Source organism: Leishmania martiniquensis, chromosome 34, assembly GCF_017916325.1.
Source record: "Leishmania martiniquensis isolate LSCM1 chromosome 34, whole genome shotgun sequence".
Classification (NCBI taxonomy): domain Eukaryota; phylum Euglenozoa; class Kinetoplastea; order Trypanosomatida; family Trypanosomatidae; genus Leishmania; species Leishmania martiniquensis.
The window spans coordinates 1,453,528-1,478,410 of NC_090169.1; the positions used below are offsets into that span (position 1 = coordinate 1,453,528).

Consider the following 24,883-nt stretch of genomic DNA (forward strand, 5'->3'; position numbering starts at 1 on the left):
CTGCACAAAAGCTCTGCTGAAGACCGTGCGTGGACAGGGAGCTTGCAGAGAGGAAAGCGTCTCACCTATGAGTGCGTGAGACACTGAGGGGCGCTGCCTCTTCCTAGGCGATGGCGGGCTCTATCGCGTGACGCCTCGCAAGCTCCACGCTGCGTGGGCTGAGCGGCCTGCCTCGCTCGTCTACTGCATGCAGCCTTATCCGGCTTTCAAATCAGATGTGCGGCCTTCTTTCTGCTTATTTCTACGCGATGACTCTTTGCGTTTCCTTCCTTCATTGTGTCGCCCACCTCTTTGCGAACCTCAACACGCTCTGCCACGTCGGCTTCTGCTTGGGTGATGTATCCCTCACACCCATACGCATCCGTGCTTCCGCGTCGTCGCATGTGACGCTACTGCCGTCCACAACCGTGCAACACTCGCCTCCTGCATCACGCATCGCCAACTGCGCCGCCTTATCCCTGTTCCCATCCACGCAGAGAAGAGCCTCCCTTCAAGGAAAGATGGTCCACTCGTACGGCTACAAGTCCGGCACCCGCCACCTCTTCGCCAAGAAGTTCCGCAAGCACGGTGCTCCGTCCGTGTCGACGATCCTGACGAACGTCAAGGTCGGCGACTACGTTGATGTCGTGGCTGACTCGGCAGTGCGTGAGGGCATGCCGCACAAGTACTATCACGGCCGCACCGGTATTGTGTGGAACGTGACACCTCGCGGCGTCGGCGTCATCATCAACAAGCCGGTCCGCACACGCACCCTGCGCAAGCGCATCTGCGTCCGCTTCGAGCACGTCCGCAAGTCTCGCTGCCAGGAGGCTTTCAAGGCGAAGGAGCACCAGTTCCAGGCCTTCCTCGCCGCCAAGAAGGCCGGAAAGACGTTGCCGCCACTGAAGAAGAGCACCCGCCAGGGCGGTATTGTTCGCCCCAAGAACGTGGAGGTGCTAGCCCGTCGTGTGGCGGACTACGAGGCGATGCTGCCGTACTAGGTGTACAGCGCGGATCTCACGTGTGCTGCCTGTCTTCCCTCTCCCTCCACTCTGTGCGCACACCGCTGCTCTCACCCGTTCCCGCTCTCTGTCCTCGCCCACCCCTCGCTGCCATTGGGGACATGATGGGTGGGCGGGGCGGAGGGAGGTGATGCCGCTGGTGTGGGACGGGTACGGATTCGGGTGGTGGTAGGGGGGCGGTCGAGTCTGATAAAGTGCGTCACGTAACGCTTTGTCTCCTTCGCTCTTTCGCATTATTTCGTTTACGTTTGTCATTTCTATCGGACAAAAGATGAAAAAAAAAGCGAAGGAAAAGTCCATCGTGTGACATGAGCGAGTTCAGCTACGGATGGTAAAGAGGGCAAAAGGGGTGGGCGGGTGGGCGAGAGGAGAGGGGGGGCTCACGGCTGCAGGGGCGCCGCATCGCTGCTTCTTTTTTCCCACCTCTGCAGCATGCGTTGAGGCTGCCTTGTTGGGCGACTCACCGCTGATCGTTCACCGTGTGCTTCGAGCTGCGCTCTTGATCGACTGCAAAGGGTTAATGGAAGGGAGGGTGGGCCCTGAGGAGGATGCGCGCTACAAGGGGTGGGGAGGTGCCGGTGAAGTTTGTCAGGGCTGCGCCGCGCACGAAGCCTCTACGAGGGCCGCTTCCTCTTCAGTCCTTTCTCTGTATTGGCTTTTGTCTTAGCTCGTGCCCGGCGAAGCCTGCATGCACGTGGGGTCGCTTAGCATACAGAAGGCAGCCGTGCGGCCAACCCCTTGGCTTCCATCCCAAGAGCATACACCTCCTCCCGATACGCAGCCTGGTGCCTCACGTATCCTCGCAGCGTACATTTTTGCCCCCCCCCCCTTCCCCCACTTTGGGGAATCCTGTGCCTTCTGATGTGCACCACCTCCTCCCCTCGCCCATACGCAACCGTAAATTTTCGTCTCTCTCTCTCTCTTGCGCGCGCCCGCGCGTGTCTCCCCGTTTCTCTGCTTCACTCCCTCGTCTGTTATCGTTATGCTCCAACCTCCCCCCCACTCCCCTGGCCGGTCGCCAGAGTAATTTCTCTTGCCTATTTCGAGCTTACACATATCTCACGCTTTTGTACACATCATCTGTGACGAGGCGCTTGCTCTTCTGCAATACGAGCACAGCGAGTGACAGCTTACAGACGAACAAACGGATCTACAGGAGCAGTTTCTATCGCCTCCCTTTTTCTTCTGTTTCGCACTCCTCCTGATTCGTGAGCGCTGAGTGATTGCCCTCATTGCTTCTCTCTCCCTTCTTGTGCGTTCAGCCGACTGCTTTCGAAAGAGGCACAGCCAGAGACGACACGAGCATCGGTGCCATTGGCCGCCGCGGACGCACAGTTGAGAGAAAAAAGGCGCGCGAGCAGACGAAGAGGGCGCGAAGAGTGGAAAACAACAACAGCAACAACGAGAGAAGCTTGCTTTGAACAAAGGGCTCATTGAGGGGTGACCTGACCCGTGCAAGACGAAAAAAGGCATCGGCGGGCACCCTGCGGTGTGCCTCTAGCGCTTCTCTTTCTTTGTCTTCCGCACGTTCTCTGGCTGTCGTTGTCCTCTCTCCTGTCGACACTGCCATCGTACAGGCACGCGCATCCCATCTCTCTCCGCGCAGCAACAGTGCAATGCGGCGCGGAAAAGGAGGACAAGGAAGAGCGCGGAGAATGGTCTCAGGGGGTAGGCGTATGGTGATGGTGGTGGGGCTGGCACTCCTTTGCGCCGCTGTCTTGGCTTCGGCCGGCATCACAGGGCACACCCCTGGCACGGTCATTTCTCCTCAAGCGAATGCGTTTCGAAGCCGTCAGACGCTTTCCCCCATCGGCTACTATCGACTTCCTCTGTGCCCGCCTCCGGAGAAGGAGATGAAGGAGCGGAGCGAGCATCCCCTGATTGGCGAAATCCTCATGGGTAATCGTCTTGTGCCAACCAGCTATGCGTTCAAAGTGGGCGAGAACGTCCAGTGCGCCACCTTGTGCGACGCGCAGTTCTCTGCCAAAGCGGTACGGCGGGCGAACTACATGATCGTCAACGGCTACCATGTGCGCATGTTCCTCGACAACAAGCCGCTTGTGTCGTTGGTGCCTAATGAGAAGAGTGAAGTGTATCGCCGCGGATACGCCCTCGGTGTACAGCACGTCGCCGACACGGTCCTGCCGAGACGGAATCTGCTTTATAATCACCTGGCGTTTACGATTCGCGTCAAGGATCGGACCTTTTCTCAGGTTACTGGGGAAGAGATTATCGGCTTCAAGGTAGATGTTTCCAGCTTTTCGCAGGTGAGCAAGTGCTCAGCGACGGAGTTTGAGCACACCGCTGACCCGTACCTGTTGCCGGGGAACAGGGCTGGCGTGGAAGCGACGGTACCTTTTACGTACAGCGTGACGTGGGAGAAGTCTGACAAGGAGTACCCCATCGAGCATAGCGTCACGGAAGAGAAACAGCGAAGCGGGCACAAGATCGCTGCCCTCTACGGCGCACTGCTGACGGTGCTGGCTGGAGTTGTTGTAGCGTTTGTGATGCTCCGCACGGTGCGCAAGGACCTTGCGGTGTACCTTGACGAGGAGCTTGACGAGAGGGAAGCGCGCGAGGAATCGGGCTGGAAATTGGTGCGAGGCGATGTTTTTCGTGCCCCTCCGCAAGCCGCAGCGCTGGCGACGGTCGTCGGTGCTGGCTGCCAGGTTGCGGCAACGATCCTCACCAGCGTATTTCTTTGCGCCCTCCATGTAGTGGATTCGACGCACCGCGGCACCTTCTTGAGCACCGTCCTCCTGTTTTTTCTGATCGCCCACTCCGTCTCCGGTTTTGTGGCAGCGCGGCTACTAAAGGTCTTCGACAAGGCTTCGTGGAAGTCAGCCATTAGTTGCATGGCAGCGTTCCCGGTAGCGCTGGGATTTGGCGTGATGGTGCTCAACTTCATCCAGTGGACAAAGGACAGCACGGCAGCGATCTCATTCCTGAGAGTGCTCGGGATCATCTTTACATGGGTGCTCGTCTCGTTTCCGTTCGGGTGCTTTGGCATCTACTGGGGCCTGAAGATGGATACCCTGGCCGTCACGGCGAAGGTCAGCAGCATTCCCCGACTCATTCCGGAAGATGCGGGCAGCGTGAGCCTCTATTATGTCCTCGGAGGCAGTCTTGTGCCCTTTGTTGCATGCTGCGTGGAGATCCCCTTTGCCATGAACGCCTTCTGGCGTGAGGAGCCGCTCCTTCTGTACGGCTTCCTCACCTTCTTCTCTGTCGCGCTGCTCGTGCTCTGCGCGGAGGTTGGCATTGTCGTCACCTACTTCACCTTGCGGGGGGAGGACTATCGCTGGTGGTGGCGCAGCTACGCTGCTCTGGCGACGGCTGGCCTTCACGTCTTTGTATACAGCGTCTTCTTCCTGAAGCGATCGCTGCAGATCCGCGCCCTCTCCTCCGTCATCCTCTTCCTCGGCTACATGCTAGGTGTGTCGATCATGTTTGGTATGGCGCTTGGCTCTCTGGGGTTCATCGGCTCGTTTTGGCTGGTCCAGAATATGTACGGCTCCATCAAGGCTGACTGACGGCGTGAGGGTGCGCGAAGCACTTCGGATGGTATTTTTTGTTTTTGTTTTCTCATTCCCTTTACCATTGCTTTTTTCATTTCGTATTGTCTGTACTGAGGATACATCGTTTCTGAGCGCGCGCGCGTGTGTGTGTGTGTGCGGGGGGGGGGTAGGCGCAGACGCAGTGGGCCGGTGCTTACGCGGCACCGCGTGTTTCTTTTGCCTCTCGGACAGGCACGCAAGCATTCTGTCGTCTTGAACTTTCTCCCTCCTTCCTCCCCCTGCGTCTGACTCCCGCCTTGGCAACGGCTGTGAGTGTTGTGTGTGTGTGGGGTGGGGGGAGAAGTGGAGAGGCCATGCCAGGCTGCTCGATTCTTTCTTGTTGGGGTTCTGGGCGCACACACGGTCGCCTCTTTCTCATCTCTACCTCTCCAAGTCTGCGCAAGCACACCATAGCTCGTATACGTGTACAAATGTGGCACCGTGCACCCCTGCGCCCCCACCCCCACAATAAAATGCCAACGGGTGATATCATGGTTCACCTTAGTGCGATTTCTTGACGGCGAAGTTGGCAAGAGCTATGGGGAGCGGCGGGTGGGTGTGATGTGGGCATGGGTGGAGGGAGGAGGCGTGCAAACACCTCTTAGTTGAGATGAAGGTGGCGCGTAAGCGGTGGTGCTTATATTAGTCCGCGTCCGCGCTTTTTTGCTCGCGATCGTCTCAGGGGCCGCTGTGCTGCCGTTCTCGATCGTGTCTCTCCCCTCCTTTTTTTGCACGAGAGACGGTCCCCGTTAGGGACCGGTACGTGAAGTACGGGCTGCACGTGTGCCTCGCTGTGCTACCACCTATCTTTTGGCACGTCTCCGCTTTATCAAGGGTGCTGCCTCTTCATAGTAAGAACGGCCTGCTTGCTTGCGGATGGGTGCGCTTGGCCCTGCCGGTGCGGCTGGCTTGCTAACGCTGGACTGAGGGAACAGTTCGGCGCACGAGTGCCTACGGCCGGTACTCGTTGGACACAGGTAGCATGGGAACGCGGGAACTTGAAGGTGGGTGAGGGGGCTGCACTGTCAACTTGGCTGCTGCAAGGCGGACTGCGAACAGAAATGTTGCTTTTTCTTTTGCTTTGCGGTTGCCTGCAGTGTTGGGGCTGCGCTTTTCGTCGCTGTTCCCATTGGTACACCTTATCGAGCGTCACCCCCCGTTCTCCGCCGCCGACACCTCCGTCATCGCGCGCGCACATTCGCTTTTCTGATTTCTTCTCACACTTTTTTTAAAGCTCTTCCCCTCCGCCCTCTTCCCGTGTTTTTTTTTGTGGCGCTCTCACAAGGCAGGCGGCCGCGGTGGTAGTGGTGGTGGGCGACCTGTGTGCAAACCTTCTATGCAGGCGGCGAATCTGCTCTCGCACCTTTTACTGGGAGCATTTTGCCTGTTGCCCCTCGATCCTCTGCCAGTGCGGAGCCACAGTTGGTGGTGCCAGGGAGCCGTGCCCACTGTGTAGGGGGTCAAAAGCAATTGATCGATGCCCATGCCAGGGGGCGCGGTTGTGCATGGCGGTGCGCGCGAGTGAAGCGCGACCGAGAGCATGCTTGGGCTACCCAGATGCTCGTCCGGATGGTGGGGTGAGTGGAGCGTATCCCACGCGACTGGCGCAACGGAAGTGGCTGCTGGGTAGAGAATGGGTGTGAGGCTGTGCCGTGGTGAGGGAGTCGGTGCGTGGCTGCGCCGCATCGCACCGCCGCGCGGTGGGCCTGCCACAGGCCGGATAGAGCGGGGCTTTATCGCGTGTTGTACAACGTAGAAAGGGGCATGTTCGCAGAAAGCGCGTCGCTCGCATTCTCTGCGGTGGCGCGGCGCATGAAGTCATCGTGGGGGCGCCATTTTTTTCCCCTTTTTCAGTGATCACAGCTTGGGATTACCTTTTTAAGGAAATGATGGGAAAGAGGGGACGGGGCCCATGGGACTTATTCTGCGGTTTATCAGCACGCAGCTTATCCCAGACGAGCAGGAATGCACATGAATGCGCGGTGTGTGCGCAACGTAGAGATTCACCGGCACATGCGGGGCCCTCTTTGTCGAAGGATGACGCAGTGAGCGAAAAGCGCAATTCCAAAGCGTGGGCGAGGGGCCGGGTGCACGGTAGTCAGCGCCGTCACATCTCCTCGCCTCGGTCGTTGCGGCACTTCAGCTGCCGCTAGAGAGCCGGTGTGCTGTGGACAATGTACGTGAGCGGTGCCGAAGCAACGGCCTCTTTCCAATAAATAGATGTTTTTGTTGTTGAGGGTTCTCTTTTAATCGTCTGCAGCTGTTCTCCTTGGGTCGAACGGTGGAGGGGATAGGTTTGTCGCCGGCACTGTTGAACAGCTGCGTTGTCGCACAGAGTCATCACTACTCATCGGAATTTTTACGGACTCTGTAATTCTTTTATGTGCGTGGCTGTCGTGATGCCGCTTCTGCTTTTTCTTCTTTCCGAGCAAATAGTGAGTCAGTTCGGAGACTGTATCGCAGATGTGAACGCGTCTACTTTCAACGGTACAGCAAAGACACAGACACACACACACACACACACGCAAACACAAAGAGATACGCTGGTGTTTGTGTGTGTGCCCCTGCGCCTGCGACAGGAGGAAGAGGGGGTGAAAAGTGCGAAAGAAAAAAAAGACTAATCTGCGAGAAAATAAAGGATTGGGTGGCTGCATATGCGTGCGTGTATGTCTGAATGGGCGCTTCCGCATAACAATATGTCTTTGCGCTTGTTGACTGTCTACTCGGTTAGCAGTAGCCGTGCCAAGTACACGCAGACAGACACACATGTGCCGGAGGTTATGCGTGGTTGCTGTCGCTGTTCGCTGTTTCTTGTAAACAGCGATCCTATGGCACCGCGGGCAACGGTAGCCCACTCCCACTCGCGTTGCCCCACGTCGTCCTCTTCTGCGCGAACGCTTTGCCGCGTTCTTGTGGAGAGATGGGGGCGCTTGGCATGGCTTGCGCTTCGTTCGTGTGCGCGCCAGTCAAAAGTGAGGCGCCTGTCAGTTTGCGTATGCGAGCGTGGTCGCCCTCCGGGTAGCGGGTCTACACTCGTGTCGCTGGGGCCACGTTCGACATCGCAAGCAACGCGTAGGCAGAGAGGAGAGGGATGCGATTGGAGCGCCCTGGTGCACCGTCGACGACGCTCTCTCGCCATTGCCACGGGAATGTTACGTGCTGAGCCGGATCCCATCATTCACCCATCGCGCACCTTTCCTCCTGCTTTCCCTCTCTCTTGTTTTTGTAACTCTTGACTGCTCCGTTTCCACCTTTGCTCGCTGCCCTCTTCTCGGGTTGCTGTCTCTTTCTCACATGTGGAATGGCCACATCGATGCCACTCTTCTCCTCGGCCTTTTAATTCGACACGTGCATGCTGTGCTCTCATACTCCTTTTTCCACCCGTGCGCCCACTCCCATGCACACACTTCATACGGCCTGTGGTCCATCCGCAGCACACGAGTCAGCCAAACGAAAAAAAAAACAAAAAAACACACAAAGGAGGCACACATAACGCCTGCAGACAGAATACATACGTCTCTCTGTTTCTGTCCCCCTTCACAGAACACTTTCATCGCCGCCGCCTTTTGCACATTTCCCCCTTCCCCCCGCCTCTTTTTTTCCTGTCCTCCTCTTTCTATAAATCACCGTTTTTTTGTTGTTGTCACGCGATCAGATTTTTTTTTCGCGTGTGGCGGCTCGTTTCCCTTTTTTGTTTTTTTGTCTTTTTTTTTGATTTGTGTGTGTGTGTGTGAAGAGGCGCCGGCGTCTGTGCGCGTCTGTTCTCTTTGGCACAGACACGCACGCTCTCCCTCTCTTCTTCCTATCGGAATAGCCTCGCGCTCAACAGCACCCGGCCGCGTTTCTAGCAACTTTTTTTTCTCACCCAGCAAGCACGCCGCAGCGCGTGCGCGCCCTCGAAGCCTTTGCCGCTCTCTTCGGTAAGCGTACATCTGGAATTGCTGCCGGCCCCCCTTCCCTCCTCCCTCCAGTGGCTGATCAACAGAAGCCAGGCGCTCACCACTTTGAAATCGCCTCGACATCCTTTTTCTTGCACTCCGCATACCCAAAACCAGAAGAAAAATGACCCGCGATCAGCATGCGTTCGAGTCGGAGCAGCAGATGGGCTCTGTCAAGGCAGTCTCTGGCCCTGTTGTGATTGCCGAAAACATGAGCGGCAGCGCCATGTATGAGCTCGTACAGGTCGGCTCGTTCCGTCTCGTCGGCGAGATCATCCGTCTGGAGGGCGACACAGCCACGATTCAGGTGTACGAGGAGACTGGGGGTCTGACGGTTGGCGACCCGGTGTACTGTACCGGCAAGCCTCTGTCACTGGAGCTGGGCCCTGGCATCATGTCTGAGATCTTCGATGGTATTCAGCGCCCGCTCGACACGATTTATCAGATGGTGCAGAATGTGTTTATTCCGAAGGGCGTGCAGGTGCGTGCGCTCAACACGCAGAAGCAGTGGGATTTCACCCCGGCCGTGAGGGTTGGCGATATCGTCACCGGCGGTGACATTATCGGCTCCGTTGTGGAGAACTCGCTCATGAGCAACCACTGCATAATGGTGCCGCCGAACATGCACGGCCGTGTTGTATCGGTCCAACCAGGTGGCAACTACACGCTGAGCGATGAGGTGGTCGAGATCGAGCACAACGGCAAGAGGAAAACACTGTGTCTGATGCACCGCTGGCCGGTGCGCACGCCACGCCCAGTGGCTGCGAAGGAGTCTGGTAACCACCCGCTGCTGACTGGCCAGCGAGTGCTCGATGCGCTGTTCCCTTCTGTCCAGGGCGGCACATGTTCCATTCCTGGTGCATTCGGCTGCGGTAAGACGGTCATCAGTCAGGCCCTCTCCAAGTACTCGAACTCCGACTGCGTCATCTACGTAGGCTGCGGCGAGCGTGGAAACGAGATGGCCGAGGTGCTCATGGAGTTCCCGACCCTGACGACCGTCATTGACGGGCGCGAAGAGTCGATCATGAAGCGCACCTGCCTTGTGGCGAACACCTCGAACATGCCAGTCGCAGCCCGTGAGGCGTCCATCTACACTGGTATTACCCTGGCCGAGTACTACCGTGATATGGGCAAGCACATTGCGATGATGGCCGATTCGACGTCTCGTTGGGCCGAGGCGCTGCGTGAGATTTCGGGTCGTCTGGCGGAGATGCCTGCCGATGGAGGCTACCCTGCCTACCTCAGTGCCCGTCTCGCCTCTTTCTACGAACGCGCCGGCCTTGTCACCTGCATCGGCGGGCCGAAGCGCCAGGGCTCCGTCACAATCGTCGGTGCCGTGTCTCCGCCAGGTGGTGACTTTTCAGATCCAGTGACGTCCGCCACGCTCAGCATTGTTCAGGTATTTTGGGGTCTGGAGAAGCGCCTTGCCCAGCGCAAGCATTTCCCCTCCGTCAACTGGCTCATCTCCTACTCCAAGTACCTGAACGCACTGGAGCCCTTCTTCAACACCTTCGACGCGGACTACATGCGCCTGCGCGCCGTCGTGTCTGAGATTTTGCAGCGCGAGGAGGAGCTGCAGGAGATTGTGCAGCTGGTGGGCAAGGACTCCCTCTCCGAGTCCGATAAGATCATTCTCGAAGTGGCCAAGGTGATTCGTGAGGAGTTCCTCCAGCAGAACGCCTTCACCCCGTACGACAAGTTCTGCCCACTCTACAAGACGTGCTGGATGCTGCGCAACATTGTCACATTTTACGAGGAGGCGCAGCGCGTCGTGGCCGAGTCCGCGGGCGACCACAAGATCACGTGGAACTATATCCGCGAGAAGATTCCAACCGTTTACACCGGCTTGACCGAGATGAAGTTCCGCGACCCCACGGAGGGCGAGGAGGCAAACACAGAGTACTTCAAGAAGCAGAACGAGGACATTATTACTTCCTTTAACTCGCTGCTGCAGTAACGCGCTGGCGTGCGCGCTTTCCCCTCCCCAGTCAGCGTCGGGTGCATGTGGCGCCTCGCTCGCCTTTTCGCTTTCGTCTCCCTTTCGCTCAGTTTTGCAGCTTCCGGTGACTTTTCGGGTCGTATCGCCGACTTCCGTTCTCGCACAGCTTGTGGGGGTAGGAGGGCGCAAGCGCCTTAGGTATGCGCTTGTGTGTGTGTGGGTGTGCACGCGCGGGCGTGCTTTTCTTCGTCTCAACGTCGCCTCCCTTACCTTCATCCAACTTACTCCCTCTACAAGGAAGAGTGGGCGGCGTGGGGAGGCGGGGACGAAACGTGCTCTGCAACGCCCACTTTGACGGCGACCATTTCTTGCTCTCTTCCCTTCCCCTTCTCCATTCGGTGGCGACACCCCGCCTTCCCTACGCATTCGCGCTCTGTTGCCTTCTCCATTGGAGTTGGGATTCGGCTCTCGCATAATGTGTGGTTGAGTGGACTCGCGCTTGTGGGCTTTAATGTTTGTCAATCGTCTCTCAAAGGCGCCGTGTGGGGGACCAAAGTAGCGGCGGCGGCGGAACGAAAGCGATGGGGGCTGTGCGACAGCAGCATCAGCAGTACCTGTGGCGCCATTAATGCTCTATGGTAATCGAGGTCGATCATGCTGTCACCTCTGAGGGGGTCATACGTCGTCATGCTGCGTAGTGAAAGGGCCCTTTATACGCGTGCGCTCATCCATTTCTCGGGTGCAGGGAAGCCGTGCGGTGGCTTTCGCTCTCCTGCCTTCCTCTCGCCGTGCAGCCAACGAGAGAGACAAGGGACAGGGGGAGGCGAAGGTGGAGGGGCGCGCAAGAGGATAGCCTGAGGGCAGCTGCGTGGGGCTGCTTCGAGGAGGATGACGGGTGCCGTGAAGCGGCCGGAGAATGATAGGAGAGAGACGCGTCACGCGGCTCGTTGTTGTCGGCCTGCCCTTTTCTTCTCTTGCTTTTTCTTTTTTGCTTCCATTTTGTGTGAGCGGTGGACGCTAAGGGTGCGGAGGGGGCCGGCAGCGTTTTCTCCTCTCCGCGGCGGCGTTTTTTTTTTCCTTTTTTTTCCCTTTCGTTAGTGAAAGCGGTGAGCCGTTGGGGAGAGAAAGAGCAAAAGCGCACACGAGCGAAGAGGACTGGCGGGCTCGAGGCAGCTCAGCGGGAGCGCATGCGCAAGAGCGAGTCACGCGTGTGCCGCTCGTGTGTGCGTGTGTTCGTGCTCGTGTTCGTGTGTAAGTGTCGGCGTGTAACTCAGCGGCGTTCAGGATGGTACTCTAGCGCGCGCCACCCTCTTGGATCTTCATTATTGAAAGGACAGATCCTGTTCAGGGGGAAGGCGGTGATAGTGGTGATCGCTGAGAGATGGACGGAGAGCTTCTTTGCAGGCCGAAGTACGGTCAGCTTTCTTTCTCCCTTTTCTCTGCCATTCACATGTGGTCCTCAATCTTCCTCTCCTCGTGCGTGTGCTTACACGCTTGCGATGCCAGTGCGCAACGCAGCACTGCGCGGCGAAACAGCGGCGGTCTGCGCCTCAAGAAGCGCAGCATGCGAGCGGCTGTTGTCTATCCCAACCGGGAGAAAAAAAAACAAATGCAGCGGATCCATGCCGTATTCGTATCGCCGTTTTCTTCCTCATCGCTGCTCATCGACCCGCTTCCACATCTTCTGAGCCCATCTAACCATTAAAGCTCCCCCCTGTTTCGCCGCTTTCACTAAGACTCGCCCGCGCATGCATGGGCAACTGTACAGCGCCGTTGTGCCTGAAGTTCACTCCCCTCCCTCCTCTTCCTCTGTCTCTGTGTCTACATTGGCGCGCTGCCGTGCACCGAAAGTAACGAACCGAAAAGGGCAACATAAACGACAGCAGTGGCCTCACGAATATCTCCCTCGTATCCGTCGAGGCGTCTGTCGGCTCTCCGCTTATCTTATTTTGCTGTTTACCGCTCAGAGGAGCTCAGCGGTGGGGCGCCCCTTCCCCTCCCCTTCTCACTCCCGCCACACAGACCTGCACGCCCGTACACACACACACACACACAGATACAGAGATACACAGAGCAAGCAGCAGCAGCAGCCCTAGAAGCGAGGGGAAAGGGTATCGTTTCCTTCCCTCGTAACATCCACACCCTATATGCATTCCGGTAGAGAAGGCGACGCTCTCTTTGGCCATGCTGCGGCACGCAACTCTTCTTGGAGCACCCTTCAAGAGCGTACTGCGTCGCCACAAGTATCACCCGGAGGGTCTGCCGCTTTACAATGACCTGTCGAAGCAGTGGCTGTGCCGGGAAGGGGAGAGGTGGTGGTTGCTGGACGCGCGCGGCCAGCAACTACCGCATGTGGCGAAGGTTGCTGCGCAGTACATGACCGGGCAGCATCGTCCCGATTTTACGCCTGGCATGATGACCGGGGATCATGTAGTCATCACAAATATCAAAGACGTCGTCATGACAGGTGACAACTGGATTCGCGTGCCCATCACCTGGCAGACCGCCTACCCTGGCGGCAAGTACCGAGTGCGCCTCTCCGAGATGTTCGAGCGGGATCCCTGCATGGTGATGTGGTGGTACGTGAAGGACGAGGTGAATCGGCACTTTGTCCGCAAGCTCAAGACGCGCACTGCACCGTTAGAAAAGGCGTGGCTTTACGAGGATAGCGTGCACCCGCACGCCGATAAGAGCCCCCGCCCGTTGGTGTGGACCGACGCTACGACCAAGGGGTGGCGGTACAAGGATCCGATGTTCCAGCGGCGCTGGGCGCCGAATCAGTTCATGAGCTGAGAGTGCTCTCGGGAGTAGGTGTCTCGGTGGCAGGTTGTGACTTGGGTTGTACGTTGCCTCTCAATGCTCGCTCTTCATCTCTCGTTCTCGCTTCGGCACAGGTGAGTTTCCGGGGCGCTGCGCATGAAAAAGCGCGCGGCCTCGTGGTGGTGGTGACACCGCTGGTGTGACAGCCTTGTCTTCCTTGGGTGCTGTCGCCAGTGCGTGTGTATGTGTATGCCGGTCAATCTCACAATGAAACGACGCAACGAGAGCAGAAGCGAATTGCACCGCATATGCAGGCAAGCGGCTATAGGTGCGGCGCACAGTGCAACCTCCACACTGAGGCCTTCTGGCGGAGAGGGAAATGTCTGGTCCGTTTGGCGTGGCCAAGCCCGAGCTGGCCATGGGGCACGCATCGGGTCCCTGAACGCTCATGCGACACCGTTCGTGTGGCTTCAGCATACACTTTCGTCTCGCCTTTCCCTGTTTTGGAATCCTTTCTCGCCGGGCGCGGGTGCGTGCGCCTCACTCGACATCTGCGCACACTCGTGAATACGTACCGCGCGCGCGTGCGCCGGTGCCCGCCGGCGAACATAAAAAATCGCTAAGAGGCACGCAAGAAGGGAATCGTGCGTGGCGGATAAGACGGCTAGAGGCAGAGAGCGCGGGGAATCGGGACTGCGGTGCCATTTCCACCTCTCTGTCGAGCCTCTCATCTCTTTCACTGGGGGCTCTTTACACATTCGCTGTTGCCCAGAATGGGCACGCACGCCTGCTTACTTGATGACGTGTTATAGCGGCCGCCCCGCAGAGCTCCTTCCGCACCGTGCCCCCTTCCCCACCCCCGTGCTGCGCTGCGGATCCCTATACAGGCAGACCCCCACTAAGCCTCCTCTTCACGCGTTGCGAGCTACGTGGAAGCGGAGAGCGGCAACCCAACTGGCCTCGTAGAACTCATCCGCTTTCGCTAGTTTGGCTGTTACGGGGTGTGGACTCGCACCGCTCACGAGTGGCAGCCAGGAGTGGCCTCTTGATGCGCAGTTCACGCTTAGGGCGACTGCGGGTGTCTCTGGTGTCCCGTGATGGCTCTCATTTCATACAGGCAGAGACCCTGCACCGTCGCTGGGCGGAGGTGGATGCGGCGCGCTCCGCTACTCTTACCGGCCCAGCCACGGAGCTACTGAGGGAGACGATCGCGGCTCTGCAGGCCTCTGCGCCGACGCCGACGTTGCCGAGCATCGCTTCAAGCGACTTGGGGTCGTCGCCGCTGTCTGCCCCGCCGCCACTTCTTCACTCGCGAGAGAGCGCGGAGCTCATTTGGCGGTCGGTTCGGAGGCAGCAGGTGCAGTGGCAGGAGGCCCTGGCATTGTTGCCGTGGCAGCTACTCGCAATGACGCCTGCGCAGCAGCAGTTTCTGAGCTCACATGTTTTGCGCGCGCCTTGGAGGGTTGCGAGTCTAGCCTTAGCCGCCTGGGATGTGCACGAGGACGCGGCGCTCGTGCAACAGTACCGGTCCCTGAAGAGCGCCACCTACATGGTCGAATACGCGCGTCTCGTCGCAGCTGCCCTGCGAGAGCGACCTTTGCTGCCTAGCGGGCTGCTACCGGTCCCGTATGGTGTGATGCAGCACGGCTACGCGCTTGGCCGCCGCTCGCCGCAGGACGCGAAGATTGCGCTGACGCTAAGCAAGCACATGGCCCTGCTTGGCCGGGACGCGCTGACGCGTGAGGCGGAGGAGCGCTTGGTGCTTAGTCACGCCGCTCTGGAAGGTCTCGCAGGCCAGTGGGAGGCTGCGTTGCGCACCGTGCGGAATAGTCGCGCAGTGCGCCTTTCCGCGCGCGAGGGTGTGGCGCGGTACGCCCAGGCACTGACGACGCAACACCTGAACCCCGCACTCGCACAGTCGCACAGCCCCTCAGTCTCCCAGCACGGCGACGCCCAGGTTAGTGCTCTCGGCGACAAAACTGCAGCGGCTGGGTTTGCCCCTGACGTAAAACGGCACGGCGAAGATGCCTCCAGTGACTGGGTGAAGGCACTTCACGCGTTTCTCACCAAAGAGCCGCGGATACAGACTTACCCCGACGCTCGACAGCTGCTTGGGAGCCTTCCGCCGGAAGTGAGGGAGGGGCGAGCACACCTCCTGCTGGCCTCCGCAGTGCTGCGCTGCTGCGCGCAACGGATGTTTCCCGGGACCTTGACTCGGCGAGTCTCAAGCTGCATTGCCAAGGCCGATTGGACCATGGCGCTAACGCTGACGTGTGCAGCGCAGTACTACGACGTGGCAGCACCGCTCATTCCTTTTGCGAAGAAGGGCGGCGCCGATGGCGCGACGGATGAGGCCGATATCCCACCAGATCTGCGCGTGTACATGACGGCAGTGAATCGCTTGACGCGGAAGGAACTACCCGCAGCGTCTGCGTCTTCGCCTCTCTCCGCCACGGCTGCCGCTGCTCTGACATACCCCGAGGCACTTGCCTACGCGCTGACGGCCACATCACCCGCCACATGGCGGACCCTTCTACTCTTCTGTCCTCATACCAGCCCTCAGACGCGTCTGCGCTACTTCCTCCTCGCTGCGTGCTTTGCCGCCGGCCTCACCACCATCCCTGAGCTCGCGAGTGAGAGCTCTTCTGCGGGAGGCCTCATCGAGTGCTGCACGTTCGAATCACGAGCCGTCTCGCGACTTGTATGCGCGGCAGCAGAGCAGCGCAACCAGCAGTACTTCTTCAAAGTCATTCCTGCCTCCCTTCGAGCGCACCATTTCGAGCGCTCGCCATTGACCAACACGCCGCTGGAAGCCTCGCCGCCCGAGGCAGAGGGACGGGGGCTTTCTGGTGGCTCTGTCACCGGCGATGGCGCAAGCACTGCTCAGGTTATTCGAAAGTGGGACGGTGAGACACCGGCAGAGTTGTCGTTGTCCAGGGGGTCTGTGATGCCGGCGCGCCTGCGGCTGCGAGCGTGGAGGCATCGAACGGCAGCGACGCCAACGGACTGTACACAGCTCCTGGCGGACGTGTCCCTCTACCTCAGAGCGACGCACTCAGTCGAGGGTATCCTCATGCGAGCCGACCGAAGGCCTCGTTTGACAGAGGAGCTCTTTCTTAAGACTCTCGCAGCCCTCGCTGCGAGTGGCGTGGTGCAGCTTCCGCTGACGGAGCGCTTTCACTGGCCACTCGCGGTGCTAAAGGTGGCAAGGCTGCTCCGCGTCTCCGTCGACGCCTCCCTCGTTGCTTGGACGACGTGCACGCTTCCCTCTGTGTTCGTGGATCGCGCTCGACTAGCTCTGCCCTCCATCCTTGGCACCCACACGCTGCTGGGGGACTGGAAAGCTGGACTGCAGCTCTGCGCACGACTCTTGCGCAAAGCGCAGAGTGGCGAGGTCGAAATCGGCGAAGAGGCACTTCTCGCTGACAAGCCGGCCGCGCGCAAGCCCAACATGATGTCACCGACACTTCTGGAGGCGATGGCGCAGGTCGGCTATGCCTCGCCGGCAGCGGTAGCGGTTCGGCACTGGAAAACGCTGGCGGCTTCCAGCCGCGTCTCACTGCAAAGCAAGGGGCCCTGCGCGCTTCCACTTTTGCTGTTGGAGCTGCAGCAGTTCGGCGATGAGCGGCAGCTTTCTGAAGAGGTGCGACACGCGTGCGCGCGAGAGAGCCTGGGAAGTAGTCAGGAAAAGCTCCAGTGCCTGTCCCGTCGCCGGATGCTGTTGGGGGCAGCGTTTTCGCTGCTGGACAGCGAGGCAACGCTGCGGCGCGTGCTGCGGGCGATGAGGAAGGAAAAGGCGCGCGCGGCAGACATGGATGCATACGGTCTGCAGCGTCTGCTACGCGTTCTGCCTTCCAAGGAAGCAGCGCAAGTCCTTGTTGAAGAGGCGCGCGAGGGGCGGTGCGCGCATGAGCACTGGCTCTGCGAGGAAATGAGCCGTGCCGACCTCGCCGCTGACGACGCTGGCAGCCTCGCGCGACTTCGACCTTCGTCCACTACGCTCTCTGCACTCCGATTCTTCAAGGACGCTGCTGCGGTGCACGACGCGGTGGGGTGCCTCAAAGGACTCGTGCGGCTGGCGGAGCGGGCAAGCGAATGCCCTTATCCGGATGTGCTGTTGCTGTCGCTCCTGCGCCTGCTGCGCTTATTCCTCTCGCACGACAAACTCATTTCTGCGAGCCTTGCCGCACCTGAGCTGGCGAGGGGTGAGGCGCCAGCCGTCTTGGCGCTGGCTTACAAACTTTTCAACAGGATGCAGGAGATACAGCGGCTGAGTCTGCCTCTCAAGGGTGCGCGATGTGTCATGCGCCGGGCTAGTGTCGCCCATCTCTCCAAGGCCCATACGGTCAGCGACGCTAGAGACGTTGGAATGCCCAAGGCTCCTGCCGCACCGTGCGCCGTGCTGGCTGTTCTGGGGGTGCTGCACTCGACTGCAAGCAGCGCCCTGCAAGTGCCTGTGCCGGCATCCTTCACGTCTCACTTGCTTTCCCGCGTTGTGGAGACAAGCGGGGCGGCGGATTGGTTGACTGCCTTACTTTTTTTTAAGAACCTTCGCCACCCGACGATGCGGGAGCGAGTGCTGCTCGTGCGGGCTCTCCGCCACTGCGGCGCTGCTGCCACTCAGATACTTCTCTCTCACCGTCGCTTTCTAAGCGAATGTCCTGATCAGATCGTCATATGGGCCAATGAGGCGGGCGGACCGTCGAAGTGGCTGCAGTCTGTAGCTCTTCTCGAACGCGCGGCGAGATGGGAGCGTTTCACGACAGCTTTGGAGGCAGGGGCTGAACAAGACAAGAGTGACTCGACTGGTGCCGCGTCTGCGCTGGGGCTGCCGCTCGCGCCGTCGGTGGTGGCCATCATTCATGGCTGGAATGCCGCCGAGCGACGACGCGGTGGTGAACTTCTTCGGCGTCACGGTTTCATTACGATGGGATCTGAGGCGGTCGGCAAGTCGCTTGATGATGCGCGTGTGACGGAGACGATGGACGCGCAGGTACAGCGGCAGACGGAGGCACTTTTGCAGCTTCTGAAGATGAAATCGTCTTTCGCAGAGCCCTGCACCGATGTGCCGCCGCCGCTGCCCGATGCTGCCGATTCTGAGCTGACGGCTGAGCCTCAGCGCCACGAATGACGCTGGCGCATTTTTTGCTTTGCACATGCGTGCGATTTTGCGATGGAGCATCAGCGCGACCGACGCACACACATCTCGAGCACCATTGGTAGTCTCACCTCAGGCACCTCCCTTCCTTGGATCGCCTCAACCACCAGGAAGAAAGACGGCACAGACCGCATTACCGGGCCGTTGGGCGTCTCGTCACGGTGCAGCGTCCAGACAATCGTAGTGGTGCTCTCTTGTACACGCCGCTGTGTGCACAAACACTCTCTTGAGTGCCTTTTCCAGTTGCAGGCCGAAGGAAAAGCAATACTTGGGCGAGGCGAATGCCTGCGACTGAAGAGTGGGTGCCGGTGCAGCCTGCAGGGCGGCACGCAACCATAATGAACAGGGCATAGACTTCCCCCTTCCCCATATCCCAAATCCTACGGGGAAACGCTGCTCGGCGGCGTTGCCGTGCGTGTGTGAAAGGCGCATGACGCTGTCCTCTCCCCCTTTTTTCTCTCTCCATTGTACGCCCCTCTCCACCCATTCATCTCTCCTCCCTCTCCGCGCAAGGCGCTCGATAGAATTGCGCTGTACTGCAGCAGTCTTCCTCCTTCGCTTATCGTACCTGCATACAGAGGCGATACACAGCGACTCGCAAAGGCGAAGGGTAGGCTCCTCGCTTCTGCCGCTGCGTCAGAACACGCATGAGGCATATACACGGACGCGAGCTGATCTGCGCGTGTCAGCGCTGAACCTCGTGGATCCGACGACTGCGGGCCCGCCAGTGCCTCGTCAGCCATGGATGCCTCTTCCATTCGCTTTCTGGGGGCTGGAAAGTGCAACGTGGTGGTCGATCTGCCCATGTCGTTCGTGTCTGGCCCCTGGGCCTCCGCATCGCATCCGGCTAGCACTCCCACGCAGCGAGGTGCCCTGCGCATTCGAAATGCGCCTCTAAAGGAATGCGCAGAGTGCTACCGCGCTTTGGAGACGTACGCAGGGAGGTGGCAAGTGGTGTCGCTCTCCGCAGACCTCTACACAGCCATCGCGAACGTGGTGCCGGCGAAGTTTCACGCGCTGATGCACGCGGCATCGGAGGCCACACTGGTGCCCAACTTCACCAGCGATCCAGCGCAGCTGATCCAACAGGACTTGGCTGCGTCCGAGGTGGGCGTGCGGGTGGCTGACTACACGGTTGAGGTGAAGCCGAAGAGCGCGTGGCAGCCACCACAAGTCGTGGGCATTGTAGTCGAGGGCGCTACTCACTGGATCGAGGAGGTCAAGCATCATCACTGCCGCTACGCCCAGATGTTGCGGTACAAAGGCGTGCGAGATGCAGCAGGGGAGGAGTCGGTGCCGGAGGCTACGACAGCACGCCGTCGTGCGAGCAGCGCCGAGGACGACATGGCCACCTATTGTCCTAACTACTTGTTTCGGCCCAACCTCTCCTCACGAGAGGGGCTCCAGCGGCTCATGAGAAACCCTCAGAACAACCTGAAGGTGATCAGCTACCACGCATCCCGCAAGGACACTCACACGGGCGACCCGGTGACCCTGACCGTCGACGAGGTGCATGGCATTGCAGATGCCATCGATGCCTCGGGCGTGCTCACTCCATTAGCCCACCTGCAGCTGTACGGCTGCGCCCCCTCAAGTGCGGATGCGTTGCCAGAAGAGGCTCAGTCGCGCACGGTCCCCGTACTTGATGTACATCTGCTTCATTTATGGTCCCTTGCCGAGGACAAAGAGGCGGTTCAATGGATCGTGCAGGACACAGACCCGGGGGCGCTGTGCAGCTGCACCTCGAGAATCAAGGAGGACACTTTCAAGCCACTTAGTCGGGCAAGCCCTCGATATGTTGCACCAACCTTAGACTACGCAACGTGCCTCGAGCGCTTCTACGTCTCCACCACAGCCAAAGACGTGTCACTGATGATTGCCGTCTCGTGCGGTAGGGGGGTCCCGGCGACGTCCGCGGGTGACCGAGCGGCCCTGGAGTGTATTTCTGTGTCGGCGGGCGGTGGCTGCTTTGTTCGCCGTGGCGCGGATGTCTACCGCGTAGGTGTCGTGGATCTGGACACCAAGACACACAAGCCGTTAGAGCACTACTACATGCACGACAAGAGTATTCTCAGAGCCTTCATGCCCCGCGACCGCAACAGGAGAGATGATTGAAGGGCTCAGAAGCCATGAGGGAGAGCGCGGAGGGGGTCGAGTCCGTCATGGGTGTGAGCTAAGGTGCGGATGAGGTGTGGGCTTTGTTTCTTTCCACTCGACACTGCTGCTGTTTTTTTTTTGCTCGTGCTTGCAAACGCTTCCGGGTATGGTGTCGCTCCATCACCTTCAGAACAGCGCAACAGCGCACCGCTGTTGCGCTCACGCTGACCACGACCGTTGCGCGCGCTGCTGCTCTCTTTCGTCTCTTCTTTTTCTCGGGGTGCGCTCACATTAAGAGAATTGTTTGTTGCGTACGTATCGTTTCGGTTGCCGTTCTCATGAACTTCAATTGCTTCTCTCTCGGTAGCGCGGCGTGTTTGTTGCCCAGAGCTGACTCTCCCCACTGTCACCTCATCGTGCCAGAACGATGGCTTTGCCACCAAACACGCACACTTCTCAACGCATCCCCCGCACGCCGTAAGCGCGCTCCGCTCGTGCATCGCTCGCCTCTCCTTTCCGTTTGCGGGGCGGATCGCGCGGCGAGTTGGCCGTTTCCTTGACCCTCTCCACCTCTGTTCTCACCCCTCACCCTCGAGCGCAGCATTTACTCTGTGCCACTGGGCAATGCCCCTGCGCGCTGTCGCACACTCGCAAGGCTTCCCCGCCTCTGCCGTTCTCTCAGGATGCACCGGGGTATAGGGGGGCTCTCTCCTCTCGCTCCGACACCCGAAGGGTGGGTGCGGTGGCGCGGAAACGAAACAAATCGGCCGCATTTCTCACGGAAGCAACGTACTGTTTCCGGAGCACCCAACAATCCCCGAGCCAATGCGATCGCAGAGGGCGGCGGTCCCTGTGTTTCGTCTCTGTGCGCATGCCGCTGCGCATTGTAACGTAGGGATAGGGTAGGGTCTCTCACACAGGTGACGACGTTCGCTGATGACGGCTGACTGCTGTGGATCACAAGCAGTACATGGAAATTTTTTTTTGAGTAACGGTACTGCATCAGTCACGCGATATCACCTTAAGAGACCGATGGGAAAGCGAGCGCATGCACCTACACATGTGCCGAAAAAAAAGGAGTCGTGCACGAGGTGTTCACCCGTTTCTGTCCTCCCGGGGGGTCAGTTGCGGCGATTGACGCTTCCCCCTTCTCCATTCTGGATGTGTGCAGAAAACGGGATGCTGCATGTTGCTCTTTCACCTCATGATGAAAGAGGGGAGGAGGTCTATTTTTGCTAGCTGCCGTGGTGAGCGCATGTGGCGATGCCCCACGTTACCGCCGCCCGCCAGCACGCGTATCTCCGCTGTCCCTTGTTGTTACAAAGAGACCTCCTCAACCCCTCTCTACTCTGTCCCTTCCTCTCTCTCTCTCTCGTGCGCGCTGCTTCGCTGCCGTGTACAAGGTTGTGTGGTTCTGCCGTTGCGGCGTGTTCTACACCGGTCCACTGTGCGGTGCTAGTTGCTAGTCTTGCGGCCATCTTGAGCACCGCGTGCCCTCCTCCTTCTCCCTCCTCCTCCCCCCGCCGCTTCGCTCATCCTTCCCAACGAGGAGAAAGCGTCGCGCAGCGATTTGCCGAGTCCTCAGCCGAGCGTCACATTTGCTGATTTTTTTTCCCGTCGTGTGTGGGTGAAGGTGCGCTGCTCTGCAATCTGCTCCTCTGACACGCTCGCGTCTCGGGGGGGGTTAGACGCTGCTCGCCCAACTGCGTGGGACGCGGGTTTGTTGTGAGGGTGGAACGCGCTCGAGCTCCTCTCTTTCTGCCCCCCTTTCACGTTCTATTATGGCTGAGGGCACCGAGGCGGATGAGCTGGCGCGACCAGGCCGCGCCTATCTTACGGCGGAGCAGGAGGAACGGCTTGTAGATCGCCTCTACACAAAGTCACTGTCGCGCAAGGAGGCGATCCTGGCAGAGCTAGATGCGCGCTACTACCCTGTGGCCGCCCCGCAGACCATCTCGCAGGAGAAACTGCAGAAGAGTATTCAGCGCCAGGTAGATACCGAGGTGGAGCGGAGACAGCGGCGACGGGAGGAGATCGATGCGATGGTGCTTGTCGAGGCGATGGGATACGCGAACAGCAAAGCTGCTGTGGCTGCCAAGACGACGCTGGAACCAGAGGAGGTGGACGCCAGTGTCCGGCGCCTCTACAATGAAACACTCTCGCGGAAGAAGGTGAACATGGAGCAGAGTGAGCGCCTCTACGCTTTTCATCCGGAGGGCATTCAGTCAGCAAAAATGTCGAAGGGGGCGCTGCAAGAGTCTGTCAATCGCATGAGCAAACCGAAAAAGACGGAATTCACGATTGCGGAGGTGAACAAGATCTATGGTCTGTGAGCTTTCTCTACCCTTCTCGCTGTCCCCCCTGCTCCCTTTCCCCCCCGACGCCCGTATCGCCAGCCTCTTTGCTGAAGGCAGCGCGCTGGCGAATCGCAGCACCTTGCTGCAGTGTGGGCGTGTACCGTGGAGCGAGCGCGTTCTTCGCCCTAGTTTTGACTACGACCTGCGAAGGGATGGTTGAGGAGGGGGGCAGCGGATAAACGCGGAAGGCGGAGAAGGCGCTGGTGCGCTCTTCGGACTCGCTCGCCCGCGTAGGATGTAAGTAACTTTCTGTTCTGGCGTCTGTGCATGCCGAATGCTCGGCTGCCTGGCATTCCACCCCTTTTTTTCTTCATCCAAACCTTTCCGTCGCCATCTCAATCTCATGTGCCTTCCTTGCGTGACTGAGGGGAATAGGGCTGGAGGCAGGTGGGTACACCCTCACTCCCACATCTCCCCCTCGCGTCCCTTTGCTGCGCGGTGGCGCGTTTCCTTGACCGTTGGCGTGCGTGAAGTGGTGGATCCCCCCGGAACTCTTCCATGACAGTAATTCATCATGCTCGAGGTTGTATGTGCTCTATTCAGCCCCAGCCTCTGCTGAGCAGCTGTCCTTTTCTTTCCACGAGTGTACGTTGTATACGTCTCCCCATCAGGCAGCGCTTCTCTCGGCTCTCCCCTTCAGAGGACGCACTGTGAGAAGGCGTCTCCGCTGCAGCCGCAACGCGCGTTGCCTGCGTCACGCTGCATTGGGCGCATCGCACGGATAACAAAAACCCCTCGCGGTCTGATCGTGTTGTTGTCTGTTAAGAGCTGCTTCTCCGTCCCCCCCCCACCCTTCTCCCTTCTCTCTTCGCCCTCATTCCTTGGACGTCTCATGACCAGCGTCCCATTCGAGTGCGGAGATACCCATAACGGCTGGCGAGGCTACGCCTCTTTCCCTCGCTTGTCCTCTCTCTCTTCCTCCCTCTCTTCCGAAGCAGGCGTGTTCATGTGTGCTCGTCTGTCTGCAGCCCCTCTTTCTCTTTACCATGCCAGACGAGAGAAGAGCGACAGATGGCCCCCCCGCAGCTAAGCACAACCCTTACGCTGAGGCGGCAGATCCAACGCGCTACCGTGTTGCTGATGCCACGCTTTTCACGTGCGCGGAGCACGGGGGAGCTTGCGTTTTGTGCATCACAGCCGGCAAAAATGGTCGCAACGGACGCACGGCTGCCGTTGGTGCGACGCTTTTTTGGCTGACTTGCCCGAATCTGAACGCCATCATAGCGAGGCTCGAGGGCCACCGTTGCATCCAGGAGGTGACAAAGGCGATTTCCCAGCACGCGTGTCTCTGCCACTGGCATGTGCAGTCTCACGACGAGTACACGAGTCGCGCCAAGGAACTTCTTTCACCAGCGCAGTGGTCCTTCTTCGAGGCACACTTTCTCGCTCAGGGACAACCTTTCCTGCGAAAATACGGCAATGCCGCTGTGAGCCACGCAGCGGACATGAAATGTCTGCACGCTCTGGTCGCCCAGACTCTGGCTGGTGTTGCGAACCCGGTCGGCTCCATCGCGGTCAATTTCATTCTTTTGCAGCATCAACTCGTCAGCGAAGCAGCTGAGATGAGAAAAGCGGAGCAGTCCGGTGAAGACGCGAAGCAGCTTCTTCTGCGGTCGACGTTGGACAGCACTGCTTTCTTTGCAAGCTTCATGTCAGCTTTCGTAGGGGCAGTGCAGGCGCTAAATTGCGTGGACTGGCGTGGCCTCAACGACACTCCCTTCGAAGTGCCGCTTCCTGACAGCAACCTGTGGCGCAAGGCAGCCGTTCAGTACGTGTGGCGGAGCGACTCTCAACTGGAGGGACTCTTTCCTGATTTGTGTGCGCGGGCGCTGACGGTGCTTTCGGCGCTGGAAGGCATGCCGCCCCACCGGCGCAGGAAGCGCCGCATCAACTGAGGCAGTGGGGGGGGACTCTCCGCGAGCGGTGGAGACCTGTCTGTGGGGGAGCCCGGTCGCATACCGCTAAGCGGCTTCGGGTGTTCCACATGATTTCTCTTTCAGGTGTGAGCTCGCGGCGCGGGAAAGTGTGCAAACGAATTCGTTCGATCGTGCTTGTGCTCCGGCAAGCGCGTCTTCT

The 24,883-nt window shown here is 59.2% G+C and overlaps 8 protein-coding genes across 8 annotated transcripts; all 8 read left to right on the forward strand.

The window, feature by feature from the left end:
* Window positions 1–500: 500 nt before the first annotated feature.
* On the forward strand, window positions 501–980 carry LSCM1_02392 (uncharacterized protein; the record flags this gene model as incomplete). The annotated part of the gene is made up of 1 exon (XM_067319975.1): window positions 501–980. The coding sequence occupies one exon, from the start codon at window positions 501–503 to the stop codon at window positions 978–980; it is 480 nt and encodes a 159-aa protein (XP_067175350.1).
* Window positions 981–2,617: 1,637 nt separating this feature from the next.
* LSCM1_02393 (uncharacterized protein) lies at window positions 2,618–4,534 on the forward strand (the record flags this gene model as incomplete). Its single annotated transcript, XM_067319976.1, has 1 exon — window positions 2,618–4,534. One exon carries the CDS (start codon window positions 2,618–2,620, stop codon window positions 4,532–4,534), a length of 1,917 nt encoding a protein of 638 aa, XP_067175351.1.
* Window positions 4,535–8,620: 4,086 nt separating this feature from the next.
* LSCM1_02394 (uncharacterized protein) lies at window positions 8,621–10,453 on the forward strand (the record flags this gene model as incomplete). The annotated part of the gene is made up of 1 exon (XM_067319977.1): window positions 8,621–10,453. One exon carries the CDS (start codon window positions 8,621–8,623, stop codon window positions 10,451–10,453), a length of 1,833 nt encoding a protein of 610 aa, XP_067175352.1.
* Window positions 10,454–12,619: 2,166 nt separating this feature from the next.
* LSCM1_02395 (uncharacterized protein) lies at window positions 12,620–13,228 on the forward strand (the record flags this gene model as incomplete). Its single annotated transcript, XM_067319978.1, has 1 exon — window positions 12,620–13,228. One exon carries the CDS (start codon window positions 12,620–12,622, stop codon window positions 13,226–13,228), a length of 609 nt encoding a protein of 202 aa, XP_067175353.1.
* Window positions 13,229–14,243: 1,015 nt separating this feature from the next.
* Window positions 14,244–18,326, forward strand: LSCM1_02396 (uncharacterized protein; the record flags this gene model as incomplete). Its single annotated transcript, XM_067319979.1, has 1 exon — window positions 14,244–18,326. The coding sequence occupies one exon, from the start codon at window positions 14,244–14,246 to the stop codon at window positions 18,324–18,326; it is 4,083 nt and encodes a 1,360-aa protein (XP_067175354.1).
* Window positions 18,327–19,094: 768 nt separating this feature from the next.
* On the forward strand, window positions 19,095–20,468 carry LSCM1_02397 (uncharacterized protein; the record flags this gene model as incomplete). The annotated part of the gene is made up of 1 exon (XM_067319980.1): window positions 19,095–20,468. One exon carries the CDS (start codon window positions 19,095–19,097, stop codon window positions 20,466–20,468), a length of 1,374 nt encoding a protein of 457 aa, XP_067175355.1.
* A 1,763-nt stretch (window positions 20,469–22,231) lies between these two features.
* On the forward strand, window positions 22,232–22,783 carry LSCM1_02398 (uncharacterized protein; the record flags this gene model as incomplete). The annotated part of the gene is made up of 1 exon (XM_067319981.1): window positions 22,232–22,783. One exon carries the CDS (start codon window positions 22,232–22,234, stop codon window positions 22,781–22,783), a length of 552 nt encoding a protein of 183 aa, XP_067175356.1.
* A 1,010-nt stretch (window positions 22,784–23,793) lies between these two features.
* Window positions 23,794–24,702, forward strand: LSCM1_02399 (uncharacterized protein; the record flags this gene model as incomplete). Its single annotated transcript, XM_067319982.1, has 1 exon — window positions 23,794–24,702. One exon carries the CDS (start codon window positions 23,794–23,796, stop codon window positions 24,700–24,702), a length of 909 nt encoding a protein of 302 aa, XP_067175357.1.
* Window positions 24,703–24,883: the final 181 nt, after the last annotated feature.